The sequence below is a fragment of the Vespa crabro genome, chromosome 5, assembly GCF_910589235.1.
Source record: "Vespa crabro chromosome 5, iyVesCrab1.2, whole genome shotgun sequence".
NCBI classification, from domain to species: Eukaryota; Metazoa; Arthropoda; class Insecta; order Hymenoptera; family Vespidae; genus Vespa; species Vespa crabro.
The window spans coordinates 10,501,407-10,522,577 of NC_060959.1; the positions used below are offsets into that span (position 1 = coordinate 10,501,407).

General features: G+C 30.9%; 2 protein-coding genes across 2 annotated transcripts in view; one reads left to right on the forward strand and one right to left on the reverse strand.

Moving 5' to 3' along the window:
• The window catches only part of LOC124424427, a 180,876-nt gene that overhangs the window by 50,189 nt on the left and 109,516 nt on the right, over positions 1-21,171 (forward strand). The gene's annotated exons all lie outside the window — the stretch shown is intronic.
• Positions 2,952-5,745, reverse strand: LOC124424428. Its single transcript, XM_046963463.1, has 3 exons — positions 5,421-5,745; positions 4,546-5,016; positions 2,952-3,651 (listed from the first exon to the last, which is right to left on the reverse strand). Exons 2-3 carry the CDS (start codon positions 4,998-5,000, stop codon positions 3,066-3,068), a joined length of 1,041 nt encoding a protein of 346 aa, XP_046819419.1. The 5' UTR covers positions 5,001-5,016; positions 5,421-5,745; the 3' UTR covers positions 2,952-3,065.

Genomic DNA, 21,171 nt, shown 5'->3' on the forward strand with positions numbered 1-21,171 from the left:
TTTTTCTAAATTTCTATACGTGAACGGACACTTCTCTCGTTCATTCTTTAGTTTTCCTTGTTTTGTTTCGTTTTCTTTTCTTGTTTTTTTTTTTTTCCTTTTTTGTTTATTCTTTTGTCTCCTTTTTTCATTGCTTTTTTTTCTTTTTTTTCTTTTTTTTTTTTTTTTCTTTTTTTTTATATATATTCTTTTTCTACTAAATAAATATCGAATGGATTGCCCGAAAAGAAAGAAACTTTTGGGAAAATCCAAAGACTGTCATCTTGAAGGAAATAAAGAGAAAGGAAGAGAGATAGAGAGATAGAGAGTGAGAGAGAAAGAGAGAGATAGAGAGGACGATAGACCCCCATGGACAAAAGGGAATAGGGGCTGTTTTACATAGTAAAGACCGTCGAGGACAATCTCCTGTGCACGTTTGGAATCTTAAAGGGGATGCTGCCATGCTTAAAAGTCATTCTGAATGGATAGGATGTACATTCTACGAGATGAAGTTGTTGTACTTTATGTTTCTTTCTCTTACTTAATAGAGAGAAAGAGAGAAGGATAGAGGGAGAGGGAGAGAGAGAGAGAGAGAGAGAGAGAGAGAGAGGGAGTACAAATTTTCTGATATAATTTAGAAATCTACGAACAAATTTATTTATGTAATTCGAAATGATTATAATCAAGCCTGTTAATTAAAATTCATCGATTGATCTAAAACATCGTACATTAACATTAACGATCTTATGTTATATAAAATATATTAAAAAAAAATGACAAAGAAAATAATTATATAATCGCAAGTCTTTAAAAAGATAAAGATATATATATATATATGTATATATATATATATATATATATAATTAAAAAATCAATATATTATAATTTAAAATTATATATAAAATTTATATTATAAATAATAAAAAAAAAAAGAAAAAAAATATATATATATATATATATATATATACATAATTTTTAGATGATCATTTTCTTGCTTAAAACCATTAGATAATAGTAGATGAAAGAGTAATACCAATTCAGTATCTATCAGTATATCTTTTGCTATTCATCGACGTTATAAATGGGTATGATATATGTATGTAGGCGTGTGTAAATGTCGTTTCTGGTCCAAGAACGGTGCAATGCTTTAGGAAGAGAAAAGGTGGAGGGTAAGAAGGAGAGAAGGAGGATGACTAGAGGGCGGGTGGGAGGAGGGTGGGAGGAGGGGCTAGCACCATTAGCCTCCAGGTGTTGGATATCCCAGCCTTCATGCGATCATGCTCAACAATGATCCCATCTACGATAGTGTAAGTTTTCCTATCTCCTTACTGTGATACATATGTGTGTGTGTGTGTGTGTAAGAAAGAGAGAGAGAGAGAGAGAGAGATAGGAGATGAGAGTAAATAATCCTCCCTCGTATTATCCCTCAGGTTCTTCGAAATCGCGGCTAATGGGGTTCCTAAACTCACCCGCGCTAGTCTTTCGATCCGCTTTGCTATTATCCTAAGTACTTTTTATAAGTTTAATTTTTGCTTTTTTTTCTTCTTTTTCTTTTTCTCTTTTTTTTTTTTTCTTTTTCTTTCAAGTATTAAATATTATACATATGCTTTTATATACATACGTTTACCGATTATACATATACGTATAGAACTCGAATGAATCTTTTCTTTACTTGTCGTCGAATTTGAAATTGAAATCGCTTAGATACGTTCGAATTTTAAGGTCACTCGTTCAAGAATTTTTTTCTTATATCTTATTTTTTATTTTGCTTCTTTTTTTTTTCTTTTTTTTTTTTTCTTAATTTAATTATTACAACCAACAAAAAAGAAACGAAGAAAAATTGACATTTTTGAGCATTCAGTAAAAAAATGTAGATACGTGTATCCATTACTTTTCCTCTTTATTTTTCCTTCTCATTCTTCTTCTGATCCTCCTCCCCCTCCTCCTCCTCCTCCTCCTCCTCTTCCTCTTCTTCTTCATCTTTCTTTCTTTTCTTTCATATCTATTATTGATTTATATGTATCCTTGTGCATTCACGTACACGTGTGTCCCTTTCTGTGTCATCATCATCATTATCATCATCATCATCATCATCATGATCATATGTAGACAATAAGAGAAAGATCTCCGTTGAAAACTTGCATGTGAAATTGGACGACATAAAAGGTACGACCCAGTTTCTCTTCGATAGAGAAATTATGAACTATATCGCTACGTTGACAACAAGTCGTGAGTTATCATTTCCAAAATGAGCCTGACTATTTAACGGCGATCGATGGTATTTTTTTTTCTTTCCTCTCTTTTCTTCTTCTTTTTTTTTCTTTTTTTTCTTTTTTCTTTTTTCTTTACTCCGAACTTTTAATGATTTTAATGAGACATAGCGAGTGAGCGAGACACAGATAGAGTTTTATAGCTCTAAAATTATAGCTAAGAGAGATAAAGATATAGATAATATTAAACAACCATCAGAAAAGTTGGAAAATCAGTATTCCGATATTTCACGGGATTATAAAACATAGAGAAACATGATATGTAGTTGTTATGTTACCACCTGTGTATATACCTAATCGATATCATCCATAGTACATATCAAGCCTTGTCTTGTACGTCTTCATGTTATGCGCTGGAAAGATTAAGAACGTGTGTGCTCTAACGGTAGTCTAATGTATTACGAAACGGATTCTTTCGTGCAAGTTACCTTTAATATTCATTTAACAATACGTGTATTCGTTCTGACATATTGAGGTCAGTGAACAGTTTATTATGAAGGAATAGATACAAACTTTTTTATTATTAGATTAAAATACCTATGATATGGAATTATCCGGATATAGACAAGAAACGCATTTGTTTTCTTTCTTATGAGAATTGTTTCGTTGATAATAATATTATCGATGAATAAAATTATTGATAAGAGAGAACAAGAGAGAGAGAGAGAGAGAGAGAGAGAAGAGAAAATAAAAAACAATATATGTTGTATAACTACGCGATATATTTCATTTACTTATTCAAAGATAAATTCATACATGTTATCGCGTATTAAACGGAGCTTTAATTTAATTCCATTGAAAGAATGATTATACCATTTATGGCATATAATCGCAAGAATGTTCGTGAGCATATTTTCTTGATGGTTCGAATACGGCATCGCAACCATAATGCTTATATATACACTCTTCCATTCTGTAATTACATTTTTCCTCGTGTATCGATTTACGATAACGTTTTGGTCTAACAAGACAACCATAATCGGACCATTTACAATCTACCTGTTCATTCGGATCTAATTCTGTATTGGGATAACGTTGTTCCCATTCACCCAGATGATTATCGTCGTCCTCGTCTATGTCCACACGATAATTACATTTTTGTTCATGTGTGTATTTCTTTCTTCTTGGCATTCTTACCATACAACCATAATTTATATATCTACAATCGATCAATTCCTCTGGATCGTCGTTGATCGTAACGCAACCAATGCTCTCGATCACATCGTTCATCGCTAAAAATTTTTCCTTGTAATTGCAAACATTCTCATGTATTGTCTTTCTCCAAGCTGGCATCCTAACTTTGCAACCTACTACACTATGACCGCATTCAACTAGATCGTTCTGATCGTGACGAAGATCCGTTGGTAATTTATTTTCTTCCATGTGCGGTCGGAATTGGCATCTGCAATCGTATAAATTTATAATTGGTTATTTGATATTTCTTCTACAACAAAAAAAAACAAAAAAAAAAAGAGAAAAGAAAAGAAAAGAAAAAATAGCCGCTATAACTCGTAACGAAAAAGTATCATTAGTAATTTAAATTACTACGTAATACAAGTGACACTTAATTATTCATACTATTCAAAGTATCCATATACATATATATATATATATATATATATATATATATATATATATATATATATATGTTTATAGTAACCATTTATTTGATAAAATATTTTTAAATTAGTAAAAAGTACCGACTATGACGATTCGAATAAAAGTGAAGGAAAAAAGAAAAAAATCATCTTTTTAAAAAAATTTTTAAACAGAGATGAGAGTAGGATCGTAGGGACGGGATGGAGAGGGATATATACACTTAACTTATCAATCGACAATTATATATATATCTATCGTCATTGAGTGAATAAAAAAAGAGTGGACGTTGGTCGAAATGGAATATATCAATCGACAGGTATTCAAAATAGCTTATCAAATATTTACCCGTTCGTGATATTAACGTTAAGAGTACTGGAGTGATTTTGAGCGAAGATAAATGGTTGCATGTGAATAAAGAGAGAGAGAGAGAGAGAGAGAAATATGAGGGTGGTTTTTTGATGATCGCACACGATTATGGGGGGCGCATAAAAATGTATAAAAGTTCTCGTTTTTCAATTCAAATAGGCATAAGTTAGAGGCACGATATTATATAGAATTTTTAATAAACGTATTGTCTTCGTATTATACGTTATAATTATTAAAAAAAAACAAAAAAAGAAAAAAAAAAAAGAAAGAAAAAAGATAAAAAGGAAAAGAAAGAAGAGAGCAAATAATATATTTTGACGATTATTCTCACCTGGATTCATGAAGTAGCCGAAGGTGTTGGGGTAGTTTGATCCAACATCCAAGATAGGAATAAGCACAGGGATAAAGTTGTGGATCCTCAGGAGGCATAGGCATTCTCCAAGGATTTCCTCTTTCCTGATTTAAAAATTCTTCGTTGCCCATTGGCGGTGCAGTTGGATAAAATGGACAGGCAAAAGTTTCTGACGTTGCCTGTATAGGATGTGGAAAATAATGGGTCGGGGGTGGTGGGGTATGTGAGGGACCATCATTTTTTTCAGGCAAAATCTTTACGTCGAGTGACAATTTGCACGTTGGACAATCATAAAAATGTGGCTTGCAACGATAACAAATCGTATGACCGTTTGCACAAGAAAATCTTGGTGTTAATTCCATTTCCATTAGGCAAATAGGACAGACACCTTCCATCTTAAATTTTTCATGTAGATTTGGATAAAGAGTGTCCATGTTCCTTAAACGTTATCTGAAAAATACAATTTTCTTTTTATTAGAATAGGAACAAGAAGAGAAAAAGATATTCTTTTTCTTCATTTATTTATTTATTTATTCTTTTGTTTTGTTTTTTTTTTTTTTTTTTTTTTTTTTTTTTTAATCAGTCTGCCATATGATATTATTACAAATCAATTTCTTTATATTTTCTCGTGAATGAATGTGCGTGCACGCTTAGCGCGTGATATTTACAATATACAAGCTTGCTTTATTGTTACGTAAAAAAGAGAATAGAATCTCGATCGATTTAACTTCGTCTTTAGAATTTCTTTCTGATTATCCTTTCTTTCTTTCTTTATTTTTTCTTTCTCCTTTTTTTTTTCTCTCTCCATTCGGTCACACAGTTTTCACATTTTAAAGAAAACAGATGGAACTTACTTGCTCGACGATATTTCGTTTTGCACGTTGAAATTTGAATTGCCAGCACGTAGAAAAAGTAGAACAAGATGAGTAGAAGAAGTAAGAAGAAGAAAGAAGAGGAAGAAGAAGAGGAATAAAAGATATATATATATATATCTTTAGAGAGAGAGAGAGAGAGAGAGAGAGAGAGAGAGAGAGAGACAAAGAGAGAGAGAGAGAGAGAGGTAGAGAAAGGGAGAGAGAGAGAGAGAGAGAGAGAGAAAGAGAAAAAAAAATAAAATCGTTGTCACGAGACAACGTAACTCCGTCGTAGAGAACTCGACTAGCTAGCTTGATACGTTCTGTGTCATCGCCGAGCTGTCATCGTTCCCTTATCTGGCAAGACCGATAGCAAGACTTTATCTGATAAAACGTTTCGCTCATGATAGAATCGTTTCCAACGCTACGAACGTCTTACCGAAAGTTCTTGCCAAGAAATACAATTTGTTGTGACGAAATAAAAAAAAAAAAAGAAATAAAAAAAAGAAACGAAAAACTTCTCTTTCTTTCTCTCTCTCTCTCTCTCTCTCTCTCATTATCTCTTTCTCTATCGTTATTATTGCGTTTTGCGTATAAACAAATCGGTATGTTCCGATTTGAGATCTATTTATGAAAAAAAAAAAATAAATAAATAAATAAATAAATAAATATAAAAGAAAATAATGTATATTAAAAAAATAATAATATATAAGAAAAGATAATAATAATAATAATAATATTAATATTAATATTATCAATGAATTAATATCATTAAATAATATTAATCAATAATGATAATTATTATTAGCATGATAATAATAAAATTAAAAGTCGTTTTACATGCGAAAAGAATTTATTCACTTTTCCTTTCTTTTTAATTTTTTTTTTTTTTCTTTTTTCTTTTTTTTTTCCTCCGTTATCTCGTCCGTTATCATCAGTATGATTCATCCAATATTCGATTATATTGCTTTTCGACTGAATCGGCTTGGTTTCTTTTTCTTCGCTCTTCTTGTTTCCTTTTTCTTTCTTTTTTTTTCTCTCTCTCTCTCTCTTTTTTTTCTTTTTTTTTTTTTTTTTATTTCAATTCGCTCGCATCAATATCGCAGTTACTTTTCAACAAGGTTAATTTTAATATCGAAACTCGTCGTAGTACCAAATTACAGAGAAAGAGAGAAAGAGAGAGAAAGAGAGAGAGAGAGGCAGAGAGAGAGAAATAGAGATAGAGATAGAGAGAGAGAGAGAGAGAGGGAGAGGGAGAGAGAGAAGGTCGTATTTTTATCTGAAATTTGTGCTTGTTAGATCGGTGACAGTTAATTACGCATGAAAAATCGGTGTTGGTAGGCCACCGAACCGAATATGAGTATAAATATGTCTATATTTACGATGTCTCATTCGGTTTGTCTCCAAAAGATGAATGCCAGCTGTCATCTCTGAATGAAAAAGCGTGAATTATTGCACGTTATCGCAAGTAACGTTATGGCGCTTTCCCTCAAAGATATATCTCTCGTTACGTACGTTTCTTCTTTTTTTTTTTCTTCTCTTCTTTCTTCTTTTATTTTTTTCTCTCTTTCTTTTTTTTTTTTTTTTTTTTATCGAACAAAACGTTTATTCCGACGATTCTTCGTTTTCTCATTTTCCCTTTCGATTTCGTCGGATATATTTCTCATTTTGTATACACGATAATATTTTAATTTAGGAGAAATAGAGAGAGAGAGAGAGAGAGAGAGAGGGAGAATTGAAAAAAAAAATTATGAAATTAAAAAAATGATGAAATTAAAAAAAAAGAAAAATATTGCACGAAAAAAAATAATTACTCATCGTACGAATCGTTTAGTCATTTCGATATTAAAACGAAATACCGTAGATCGAAGGAAAGAACGAATTTTTTTTTTAATTTTTTTTTTTTTTTTATTATATTTTCGTCATATCGGATTTCAAGGGAAATATTTTTTTTTTTTTTTGCTTTTCCTTTCTATATTAAAACTCATCGTTTCACATTATCATATTCAAAAATTACGGAAGAAAAAAATATATATATATATATATATATATATATATATATAAAATAAAGATCGTGTTTAATATATCCTATTGGATTGAAGTGTACGATGGAGAAAAAGAAAAAAGAAGAATAAGAAGAAGAAGAAAAAAAGAAAAAGAAAAAAGAAAAAAGTAGGAAAGGAAAAAAAAGCATGAAAGATTCGATCGGATATTAGAAAATATTTTTTCCTTTTTCCAGTGTGAAATGCGGAATCTGCGAAATCAATATTCGCCGTGTGTTCTCCCCGTTGCATCCATCGACTCGACGTATAGCAATATATATATATATATATATATATATATAGATATATGTATAATACATATCCGTTCTGTATGTATATATTACTTGTATATACACATATATCCATACACACACACACACACACACACACACACACCATGTAAAGTGTATCTATCATATGATATTTCACACCGAACGTTAGCGAGAGAACGAGCATGCAACCCTCTCCTTCTCGTTTGTGTTCCCGCGCGAAAATGTCACATCAAAGATATTCAAGCCAACGAGGTTGCTGGCCATTCGCGAAGCTAATACCAAAGTCCTGTCCATAAGTCACTTATGTAAATACAGGAGATGGAAACACGCGTCGTAGCGCGACGATGTAATAGCGCATATGTATATATAGAAGTATATATATATATATATATATATATATATATATATATATATACAGATATAGATATATATGTACACGTTATATATAACCATGCCGTATACAAATTCAATTGGAAATTTCAACGATGAAATTTCCCGCCCTCGTGTGAAAGTCCAATTTCTCTATGCATTTCTTTCTCAAAATTTGACGTATTGTTTATCGTTTTGTACATTTGCTCCCGTCTCGATGTCAATGTTACTCGATAAAATTTTATTCGGACGAATTGCGACCGAAAGGATCGACATTTGTCGGATTTCTTTCTTTATTTTTTTCTTTTTTGTTTTTTTCCCTTTGTTTTTGTTTTTGTTTTTTTTTTTTTTTTTTGGACTACCATTTCTTTCAGAATGCATGTAAAATACGTAAATATTCATGTAGAATATATACATTTTTTAAATCGACATTGAAATGTGACATTTTTAAATCGATTTAAATTAATATTATTTAAATCGAATTTGTAAAACATTTTTATACTTATCTTTTGATAAGTTTGTTTGAAGAAAAGTAAAAAGAAATAAAAAAGAAAAAAGGAAGGACAATTTGTTTTTTTTTTTTTTTTTTTTTTTTTTTTTTCATCATCACGATTAACAATAAATTTAATATTTACGAAATTATTATCGTCTGTCAAATTTATTATCATTTTACATTTAATAAACCTTGAATGACTAATTGAAACAACTTGTAATATAATAAAATATAATATAATATAATATAATACAATATAATATATTTTCTTATATCTGTATAATAAGTATGAAATTTTTTTCTTTATATAAAGGAAGAAGGCAATGGCATAGGGAGAATTTAACAAACGTGCCGGTACCGATTTATTTTTATATATTCATTGTTCACAGTTTTAATAGGCCAATGAAAAAGATTGTGGGTGGACGGATGGGCATTGAAAGGTTTCGCAAAAAAGAGAAAAAAAGAAAAGAAAAAAGAAACGAAAAAAAAAAAGAAAAGGAAGAAAAAAGAAAAAGAAAGAAAAACTGTTTAATGAGATCCTCTCTTCTTTGCTTTTACGTTCACCATTGGTAGAGATCTCTGTTGAAAGGGCCAGAAGAAAAGGGCCGATGGGGAAGAAAAAACGAAAGAATCGAGCAAAGCCTCTCACAATTGCCTATCTTTCCCTCTCACTCTTTCTCTCTCTCTCTCTCTCTCTCTCTCTCTCTCTCTCTCTCTTTCTCTCTTTAATATCCAAGAAGTTCATGTGGCATTAAAGTAAAGACTTTTGCATCTAATACATTTTTTTTTTCGTTTAACTTTTTTTAATGTATTTTTTTTTCTTTTCTCTCTTTTTTTTTTTTTTTTTTTTTTTTTATATTATATTATTAATCGTAATATCAAACTTCTCTTTTTCACTCTTTTCTTCTTTTTCGTCTCTTTAATTTTTCCTTCGATAAAGTAAAACGATATAACGTTTGTTATTTTTCTTTTTTTCTTTTTTCTCTTTTTTTTTCTTTTTCTTTTTTTTCTTTTTTTTTCTTTTTTTCATCGTAATATTAAATTTGAGAATTTGAAAAATCTTTATTATTTGACGGAGAATTCGATCGGGCCTTTGAAAAAATATTGATCGTCAAATATTCTCGATTAGATACTGATTCGTCAATATTTAAATGCATTTGAAATGCAATCGTATATATCGTTATATACTAATCGAATAGAGAGAATCTAATCGGTCTGTCGGTTTGATGGATTGGAAATATATTCCTCCTTTATAAGTTCTTACGATGAAACCAATCGATCTTATCGAAGGTTATATCGTCGATCTGACGTACCCAAGTATTCGATTACGACGACAACAATAACAACAGTAGTAGCGAGTTCTGTGGAGAATGACGATGGCAATTTTCGATTTGAAAATCGATCAAGATACCTTTTTCGATGGTATTATCGGGCATACTTTTTATTCGAATTTTTTCTCCTTCTTCTTTTAATTCTTCTTCTTCTTTTTCTTTTTTTTTTCCTTTTTTTCATTCGTTCGTTTCTTATCTTTTTTGCTTCTTTCTGATTCTCGATAACGATCGATAAAATGCGTTAACTTAAATGGGAGAATAGGGGGTGAGTTTAGAGAGATAAAGAGAGACAGATAGAAATTACCCTAAATTTTACTAGTGAATGTACGCTGATTTATTGAATTGCAAACGAGCTTTTGTGAATCGTCGTTCATTACGTTGATGCGTGGAATAAACGCTGAACTATGCGAATCGTTTTCTCTTCATCGCGTCGTAGGGGCTGCAACGTTTAGGGTGGATGCCTATAAAATTTTGTTTTGTGTTTCGATTTCACGTTAATTTGTCGTTTGCTGTTAAACATTCGTTCGATTTAATAGACGATCGTATAGACCTATCTGGATTTATAAGAAATCGCAATGTTTTTTCAAATAAATTTTTTGTGCTGTCGAAATTTGTTATGTTCATTTTTTGTTTTTTTTTTTTTGATTAATACAATATAAACGAAATATTAATTAATATAATTATACGAGATATTTTTAAATAATTTTTAAAGTCGATCGGACATTTTATTACTTCTTTCTTTTTTTTCTTTCTTTTCTTTTTTTTTTTTTTTTTTTTTTTTTTTACTTTAAATCAAATTAATGTTATTATTATTACTTAGGGATTTGTCGAGGTTTTCTTTTTTATTCTTCTATGCCAATTAACGCGACCCTAATTGCATGTTCCTAGAATATTTTTAGACAATTCGATTAAGTGTGTCTTTTTTCTTTTCTTCTTATAAAATTAAATTAAATCAATGTTATTATTACGTTAGTGAATCTTTTTACGTCGTTTTCGATAATAGGTCGTAGATTTTCTTTGATTAACCTTTAAATTTCGATCGATAACGTTCTTATAATTGTGAAGAGATTATTAAAAAAAAAAAAAAAAAAAATAGAAAAAAAAACAATTTGAAAATTTCAATCCATAACGCATTTAATCGCAAAGGATTATTATTACGTAAAAATCGTAATACCGTATATTGTGACGTGTCATAATCGAAACAATACCCCACGTCGATATATCGTCAAGATTTTCCGCATCGAATCGTCGAATTCTCCGAGATGTGCTAGTCGGGGGTGGATTTAAAGGGGGTTATATAGAGGTATAGCGGAACGATACAAGAGGTGAAAGAGAGAGAGAGAGAGAGAGAGAGAGAGAGAGAGAGAGAGAGAGAGAGAGAGAGAGAGAGAGAGAGAGTGAGGGAGGAAGAAGGAAGGAGGGTTGTCTGGTTGCGCAATATGTCGCATAATTTGACCATTCCTCGTTCCCCGCGTCTCTTGAAAAATGCTTCGGAGGGAACAAAGTTCGAACATATGTAGGCTTCTAGTATGTACGACGCGTACTTACATATAAACGATCCCGTTCTGTACGAGAAAAAATATATTTCGAAATATCTGTATATTGGTGTAAGCAGATAGGTTAGAGATACGCAAATTCGCTTTCTCTTTCAAAGAGAAAGTCCTTATGTTGATCCTTCAGAAAGTATCAGAATTACTTTCTCTTTTATTTAATTTTAAACGAGATATAAAATAAGAGAGAAAAGATAAAAGAAATAAGAAAATTTCGACATTTTATTCTTCGAACAACGTCATACATACATTTTGATTCTAATCTTAAATATTTCATTTTCACGATTCATTTCTTTTTCTTTTATTTCCTTCTATTTGTTTTTCTTTATTCTCGATAACGTATATTTCATTCATCGACATGTATATACATATATATATATATTTTTTTTCTCTATGTATAATAAAAAAAAGAAAAAAGAAAATATAATGTCCATAAAAATTGTCCAAAAATTTTTCTATCCGAACATTTATTATTGAAGAATAAAAAGTTTTCTTTTTCCTCTTTTTTCTTTTTTCTGTTTTTTTTTTTTTTTTTTACAAGATTTATATTTCAAAAATCGAAACGACATCTATGTACCTACGTATGTAAAATAACACGTTCCCTTTTATAGAAAGATTTACAAAATTTAGGACGTTTAAAAAAAAAAAGAAAAATAATAATAATAATAACAACAACAACAACAACAACAGCAACAATAATAATAATAATAATAGTAATAATAAGAAGAAAAAGAAGAAGAAGAAGAAAAGAAAATAAAAAAGGGTATTTAAATTTTAATCATAGTAAAAATGTAATATCCAGTAATATTACGTTATCAATGATATGTACTTACTTACTTAGTTATCTAAGATGTCGTCATCTTGAAATATGTAAAGTTATTCCCTGAAAAGATTCGAAAGAGGACAGCGCTGAGATCTTTTCGTTTTCGAATCTTTCGTCGAGACGTAGGTAGTAGAAGCTTTTCCATCCCTTTTTTTTCTGTAAGATGGGGATGGGCGGGGAAAGTAGAAGAAGGGAGAGGATAGGAGAGGTTGAGAGAGGTGGTGGTGGGGTGGGGGTAGAAAGATGAGGGGTGAGGAGGGTTGGTTACGTTACACTCGTAAAACGTTTGGTATATATGGCGACTGAAACAGGTGCGAGTCTTCGTACTTGTAAGAGGAATGACAAAGATAGATAGATAGATAGATAGATAGATAGATAGAGAAAGAGAAAAAGAGAGAAAGTGGGTGGAAAAGAGAGTGGGAGGGAGATAAGGAGGATGACAAGGAGGGAACGGGAGGATGGGGGGAAGGAGAGAGGGACAAGCTAGGGATGGATGGATATTATCATACTCCTGAATACAAAAGGCTCCTTTCCAAAGGCGAAGGCAAAGTTTTCCGGTGAGAAAGCGTGTCGAGTGCTTTCCAACTACGTGTAGAAAGAGAGTAGGAAAGAAAAGATGAGAGAGAGAGAGAGAGAGAGAGAGAGAGAGAGAGAGAACAAAAAGAGGAAAAAAATCGCTTCGGTTGTTCTCGATAATTTTTTGCGGGAATATTCATCGCCCTCCCACCCCTTCTTATTTTATTTTTTCTTTTTTTTTTTTTATATATATATATATATATATGTGTGTGTGTGTATAACTATGTAAATATGTATGTATGTATATGCATTATAAAAAAAAAAAAAGAAAAAAAAAACAAATAAAATGGAAGAAGTTGACGTGTATATAACATAAAAAATTATAACACAAATTTCTCTAACGTATGGAGATAAAAAGTATATAATATAATAAATTTATATTTTTAAGAGAGTTAATAAAAAATAAATAATGACGCTAAAGATGGGCAAGTATAAAAGGGTGAAACATTTTTGGCCTTATTATTCGACGCGCAGAATTTCAAAATTCTCGTTAATAGACGTTAAAATTTTCAAAAGTATCATTAAGCTCTCGAATATGTATGTATTTGGGCTTTACGTTATATCTTTTATTTTATTTTATCGTTTCTTTCTTCCTTTTCTTTTTTTTTTTCCTTCACTTATTTATTTTTCAAAAATTTTTTTTATTCCTTCTCTTATTTTTTTTTTTTTTTTATCGCCGTGATTATGAGACTACCCTTGCGAATATAAACACACACACACACTCACAGACATACGTTATATATATATAGGTGTCGTTGGGTTATCGTGTTGTTCTATGTCAAAGGCGTAGTACACGCGACGCGACGGAGAAATTGGAATTCGTTGCAATTTGCAATTAACTTCGTCCGTTGGCCGACGAAACCATCGTGTCCAAGCCCATCTCTCGTGACGGTGATGCTAATATTTCGTGCCGGACGACAACTTTTGCGTTGTTTGCGCTTACCGTTCGATATTGCCAACCCGTTAAATTTTATAACAAAATGTCGACAATTTTTTTTTCTATTTTTTCTTCTATTCCTTTATATATACATGTTTTTTTTTTCTTTTTTTTTTTTTTTTTTTTTAATATATAAAAATGATAGCTTTTCGCCAATGCAAATCAATTCAGAATCAAATTCATATTATTGTATTACATTAATTATACAATTTTCTTGTCGATAAAATAAATCTATTAATTAGTTCAATTAGTCAACAATTGAGAGAGAATGAGAGGGAGAGTAAAATCTTTTTAATATATTATAAAATATATTTTTCATACGAACATGTATATATGTATATATATATATATATATGTACATGTATTTTCATAATTACAATATATAGGGGTTATTGTTGTAACTTTGGTAACGTGGCACGAATCGAGATGAAACACGTCGCCGCGTCGGGAATTATGAAACTCCTCTGTGTGCCGAAGGTTTTATCAAGTGGAGAGAGAGAAGAGACGAGACGAGACATTTAAAGTTAATTCGATAACGGCGGTGCCGCAGCCGCCGCTGCGACATACTTTATTTAATATATAAATAAATTAGAACATTGTAAGGTAGGATATTAAACGTCTCGTGAAAGGGGTTTTCTTTTTTTTTTCTTTTCTCTCCTCTTACCCTTCTTTCATTTTTCTTCAGTATCTCTTTGACGAGTCCAAAATGTGGTAAAAAAAAAAAAAAAAAAAAAAAAAAGAAGAAGAAAAGAAGGAATTCAAAGAAGAGACACGAGAGGTTCTCGTCAATCCTTCAAATTTTTATTCTCAATCAAAGACTGATCAAAGACGCATTTCTTTTTGCATCATAAAAAATATGATGTAGTAAGTGCCAAGTAAAAATAAACAAAAAGAAAAATGAAAAGGGACACAGTAATTTCGATCGTTTCGTTCCTGAAATGTAATATTTAATTGAAAAAAAAAAAAAAAAAAAAAAAAAAAAAAAAACAATCACATCCTATCAATTTAGAGTTGATTGATCGCTTCAAAAAAAAAAAAAAAAAAAAAAAAGAGAGAGAGAGAGAGAGAAAGAAAAAAGAATTAATTCCTTAGATATCGTAAGATAACCTGGTAGGAAAAAATGGGGGAAAAAAGTAACGGGAAGACGAATAGTACGAGTTTTAAAAAGATAATATAAGTTTTTTTCTCCCGCGCAACTTCAAACTTAGTAGAGCGATTACGCCGATAGATGGGATTGGTGAGACGAGGTCCGCGAAGTTGCGCAATCGATATGCGATATATCGCGACTACCCCGCCATGTCGCTAACCCCGCGCATGCGTCAACACTTTGCCGCTCCGATTGGCCGGCGATGATGTCATGCAGTCACCCCTAGCTCTCTGATATCATCTGCGGGCTTTTCTGCAGTCCACACCGACCACTCGAGCGGCGTAGCCGCGACAAACGGTAGATTTTCGTTAGACAAGACAGACAGATAGAAAGAAAGAGAAAGAGAAAGAGAGAGAGAGAGAGAGAGAGAGAGAGAGAAAGAGAGATAGATAGATAGATAGATAGAGAGAGAGAGAGAGAGAGAGAGTGTAGTGCTCTGTCGTCAAGTTAAACTATCTCTAAACTTTCGTCGCGTGTTGTGCAAATAAAAGGACTGATATATACAAATAAAGAGAGAGAGAGAGAGAGAGAGAGAGAGAGAGAGAGACAGTTATAACTTTTGGCGTCATATATACAACAAAGTACGTCATCGACTCGTCGTCATTCGTCGTCATTCGGAGATCAACGGAATCCATCTCGAGATTGACCTCGAGTTATATACCATCGTTTCTCTTCTCGAAAGGACGAGAGAGAGAGAGAGAGGGAGAATAGAAGAGGGAGAAACGAGCTTCGTGCTGTCGCTTATCGTCACTACTTTTCCTTCTGGCCGTTGTCGTTGTCGTCAATGAGGTGAGTCCTTTTCGTTGAAGCTTTTCCCTCCGTTCTGCGTGTGTGTGTGTATGTGTGTGTCTGTGTGTGTGTCTGTGTGTGGGTGTATGTGTATATGCGTGTCAGGAGCTAACGACCTCCAGTTAACGAGAGAGAGAGAGAGAGAGAGAGAGAAAGAGAGAGAGAGAGGTAGAGAGAGATAGAGAAAATCCGATCGTAAGAGTAACAGAGACAGATAGATAGTTTCTAATTGAAATTTTTGTTTTATATTTTATTATACAATATATCTGTATATCTTTCATTATATTTTGTAGAGATATATCGAAAGTATCACAGATTCATTATTTTATTCAGAGAGACAAAGAGAAAGAGAGATCATTTGTTCGTTATTAGTATAATAATTCGTAGGATTATAATTCGTAGAAATATAATTTTCTGTTTAATTCGTGACACGTATGGAATGTTACGTATTTAAAAAGAATTAACGTAGTTAGATAAATGTGTCCTATGAAAAACACGTGGATTGATTTTAATTGATGTCCTTTGTTTTGGACTTTGCAAGTACGTTCGATCGTTTTTTCTTGTTATGTTTTTTTTTTTTTTGTTGTTGTTGTTGTTACGTCTCTCTCATTCTCTCTCTCTCTCTCTCTCTCTCTCTCTCTCTCTCTCTCTCTTTCTATTTCGCCTCGTTACCACCATCAGTTCTCACTGGGAACGCGGCTTTACGTTTGTTGATATACATTACGCCGGAGATCTTTGGGTAGGTCAGGACTTTATTTTCTTTCTCTCTCTTTTTCTCTCTCTCCCTCTCTCTCTCTCTCTCTCTCTATCTCCTTCTCTTTCTCATTTTCCACGTCGAAATTTTGGGCGAAGACCATAGACGATGCGCGAGTTTTTTTTATTTACGTATTATTTAAATATTATTATTACATATGCGAACTTATTCATTTATTTTACGTATTTGTAATTTAATTTGATTTAATTTAATTCATTGCAATTATTTAATTTTTATATATACGCAAATAAATGTAAATTAAAATTTTGCAAAGAAATTAATTAACTTTTTTGTTTACTACGATTTTTCACTGGGAGATTCATTGTATGGGATTTTTTCTTTATTCTTTTTTTTTTCTTTTTTTTCGTTTACAATAATTTTTCTCTAATAATCCGTAAGGGGAAGAAATATTAAAACAAAAAAAAAGAAAGAGACAGAGAAAGAGAGAGAGAGAGAGAGAGAGAGAGAGAAATACGACGGATTAAGGTTTACACAGGGTGTCTTATGAACGCCAAAAAGGGGGGGAGAAAAAGGGAATGGTACGTAGTTACGATGTGCTTATGAAAAATCTAATTAGCTCGTATGTCCTCCTTGAAGCCGTTGAACGTCTTCTTGCTTTAACGTTCTACATCTTACTTTCTTCAACTTTCACGGTATCTTCTATTAATCATCGTATAATAATAATAATAAAATATTCACACGTGTCATTTAATATTTTCTTATCATTGATAATTTCTATAAACAATGACAATGACCTTATTATGTTTGTATTGAACGAATTTTATGTACCGGACAAATGTGTCCATTTTTTATCTTATAAAAACGATTTAACAGAAAAGAAAAGAAAGAAAAAGAAAGAAAGAAAAAAAAAAACAATTAAAAAACAAAGCATGACCGATGAAAAAATCACATTGCATGATTTAATAATATTATTATTAATAATAATAATAATAATAATAATAATAATAATAATAATAATTTATGATATTGAATGAAAAGTTTTGATGAAATTCTAAAAGGTTTTCGTCTAAAAGAAAAACGATAGAGATTTCATTAATTTCATTCTTTCGAGTTCGTTTTCATTTCGAACGATCGAATAAAATAATTTTTTGAATTTTGATGATTAGAAATAGAGATGACGTGTTTACAATGGAAAGAGAAATAATGAACGAGGAAAATAAATAAATAAATAGATAGAGAAAGAGAGAGAGAGGAACTATCATGATCGTATTTTCCTTTATTATACGTCGCATGTGTCGAAAAAACTGTATACATGATATGAAATTTGTAAATGTATGGGATAACAATCCATGATCTCTCCGAGCTTTCTCCCATGGGACTTGTTGTTCTAGTGCAATTGAACCGAACTGCATTATGCACCAAGTGGGATATTGCATAGAAACTTTCTTTGTTTCTTTCTCTTTTCTCTCCCTCTCTTTCTGTCTATATCTTCCTTTTTCTATCTATTTCTTTCTCTTTCTCTCATGGTAGTTACGATCTCGTGCAATGTATGCAAAATTTGCTCGGATGCAGGAAACTTCCGAGAACGGCTTGCAGTTTCATGAGAATCATTTCGACTTACTCTACCAATTCCTCTATCTCTCTCGTTCTCTCTCTCTCTTTCTCTGTGTGTTTGTGTATGTATCTGTGTGAGTGACTTTAGTAAACCCATGTAAGTGTGCGTTTCTATGTAAACGTCGACTACACTTTCATCGAACCCGATTCGAGAAAGGCTACTGAACTTCTCCAAACATTTCTTAAGTATAATTCTGGTTAGATTTCATTCCACGGAACAATTTCATCGTCTGATATTCCATTAAGATTAGAAAGAATAAAAATTTTATAGGAATGTGTAGATTCGTTCGAGATTACACCATAGTTTGTCTGTCAGTGTAATAAATGTTAAATAAAATCAAACGACGTCGTACATTAGCTTTTGCGATAACAAGGTTAGCATTAATTACGTCCGCTATCGTTTATATGCGACAAAGCTTATTTTACAAAATCGACTGATAAGGAGAATCAAAAAATCTATGTAAAATTATCATATATATATATATATATATATTTTTATTTTTTTTCAATTTTTCATTAATTATATCGAGCATACGATAAAGTTACCATTATTTATGTTGACTTATACGCAATGAAAGAATTAAAAAAAAATTGACTGATATGTAGAAAAACAAGATGTACGTAAAATTGTTATATACATATACATTTTTTTTTTTATTTTTCATTTCTTCATTTTTTCATTAATCACATCGAACATACGATAAAGTTATCGTATTCATTTACGTGACGTACAATTTCCAAGTTAATAATAAAATAAATTTAATGATCCACGTAGAATTGAATGATAATAATTTTTCTTTGGAAAATATTCTTATATTAATTATACGAAGCGTACGATTAAATTTATTTATTTATTTATTTATTTATTTATTTCATAATTTATTTATATATGAAATTTTTTTGAGATATCCTGACAAATAAAAGAAAAATTTATTAAAAATATATGCATGGACTATACACGTTAATAGATTCTTTTTTTTGATCGTATATTTGTGGGTCGAGTGGTCTCTCCAACGCTGCATAATATAATGAAGCTTTAATTGCTTGCAGCAACTAGAACGGAGATTGTAGGTATCGTATAGAGTGGGTGGTACTCAGTTACATCCCTGTTCTCCTCGGAATTATCGATCGTAAAAGAAAGTTTACCAAAAGGATTTCTTCTTGTATTTCTTCTTTCTTTACCTTTTCTTCTCTCTCTCTTTTTCTTTTTTTGCACCTTTCCCTCCCCCCTCGCTCACCCCCTTTCCTCGCTCAACGTTTCTCAGCCTCCTACGCTTTTTAATGTCCTTTTTCCTTTTTCTCTTCAACCAACTTTCTTCTCTTTTCTTTTTTCCCTTTATTTTTTTTTCTTTCTTTTTTTTTTTTTTTTTTTTATTCCACGTTCTTTATCCCCCTCAATTTCATTTTCTTCGATATGAATTATTATTATTATTATTATTTTTTTTTTCTTTTTTTTATTTCTTTTTTCTTTACAGACTTTCCTTCTGACACGTTCCTTCATTTCTTCATTCATTTCTATTTCCGATTGTTTTACGAACCGTTCATACATATCATGCATTTGTTCGTAGATTTCTTTAATAATGATTTATATATATATATACATATATATATGTATAATATTATATATTATACAAAAAGATTGTGAAAATGAAAAATTTGTTTTATTCCGTTATCTAATACTATGTCTAATTCATATTAAGATCTGTATTAAGCTTAAATGATTTATATCGTTGGAGAGATGAATGCATGGGGATGATGAGAGAGTGGGAGGCGGTGGGGGGTGTGGGTGGAGGGAAGAAAGTAGGAGAGGGTGGTACAAAGCAAGTTTTAATCAGCTTAATTCTAACTTAATTTTATCTTCTCTCTTTTTCGAGCTTTACGTTCGTCCAAATAGCATTTATTGTGTTCAGTCATAGTTGAAATCAGATAAGTTTTCTTTTCTTTTTTTTTTTTTACGTTTCTTCATCTTCTTCTTCTTCTTCTTCTTTTCGTAAAGTGCATGCTTTCAATATGGCAGTGTATAAATATGCGAAATAAATAAAATAAAGGAGATATGATTCACGTAGAAAAAGTCATGGTTATATAGCGTATAAAAGAGATTGTTATATAGTGATGATAATATTTTAAAAAATTCGACGGTAATATTATGTCGTGGTACTTTTATCGTTCGTGAGAGTAGACTTCATATAAATGACAAACAGTATTCTCCCAGCGAGACGAATGAATTCGTAAAAGGAAAGAAAGAAAGAAAGAAAGAAAGAAAGAAAGAAAGAAAGAAAGAAAGGTATAATAAATTTACAAATTTTTAATAATACAACCATACGCTTTACGAAGATTCTTTTCTTTTAATTAAGATATCAAAATTGATTTATCTTATTTATTTATTTTTTTTTCTTATATATAAAAAGAAAAGATTTACTGACACGCAATCGATTGACAATAAAGGTGCAATAAATTTACGATATTTTTAATGAGATAACACTAGCGTCTAGGAGATCGCGCGAGTTTTATTCGAGATTAGATTTTTTTTTTTTTTTTTATTTAATATATAAAAAATCATTCACGCAATCAATGTGTAATAAATTTATTATGTTTTCAATAAGATAACATTTGCAGTCTCGAAGATCGATTTTCTTCGAGCTTAAACTGAATTATCTATTTTATTATTTATATTATATATATATATATATATATAAATTCCCTCGTACTTAATCAATCGTTAATCAACGTGCAAGAAATAATTTTATAAGAGTTTTTAACGAGATAACGTTCTCGCTTAATAAAATTTAAACTCTTTATTTTATTTTTACGAAAAAAGAAAAAAAAAAAAAAAGAAAAATCTTCGACCAATTCACACATTTGTTTTCTTTTTTTTTTTCCCCCACAGAGAAAAGAAAGAAGCAGGTAGAAAAAGAAAAAGAAAAAAAAAAAAGAAACGAAACAATTGAATTGAAACAAACAAGCTTTTTATATTATCCATAAATAATAGCGACTCAATAAAATTTCAATTATCGAATTTTTTTTCATTTCGTTTGTTTTATTTTAAAAGTACATGGATAAATTTATGTTACGCTCGTAAGCATGAAGTTAAAC

Coding starts and splice junctions, on each gene's coding strand:
- LOC124424428 (XM_046963463.1), bottom strand. CDS start 5,000: ATGGACACTCTTTATCCAAATCTACATGAAAAATTTAAGATGGAAGGT. Junction 3,652..4,545: donor CGGCTACTTCATGAATCCAG/GTGAGAATAATC, acceptor ATACGATTGCAG/ATGCCAATTCCGACCGCACA.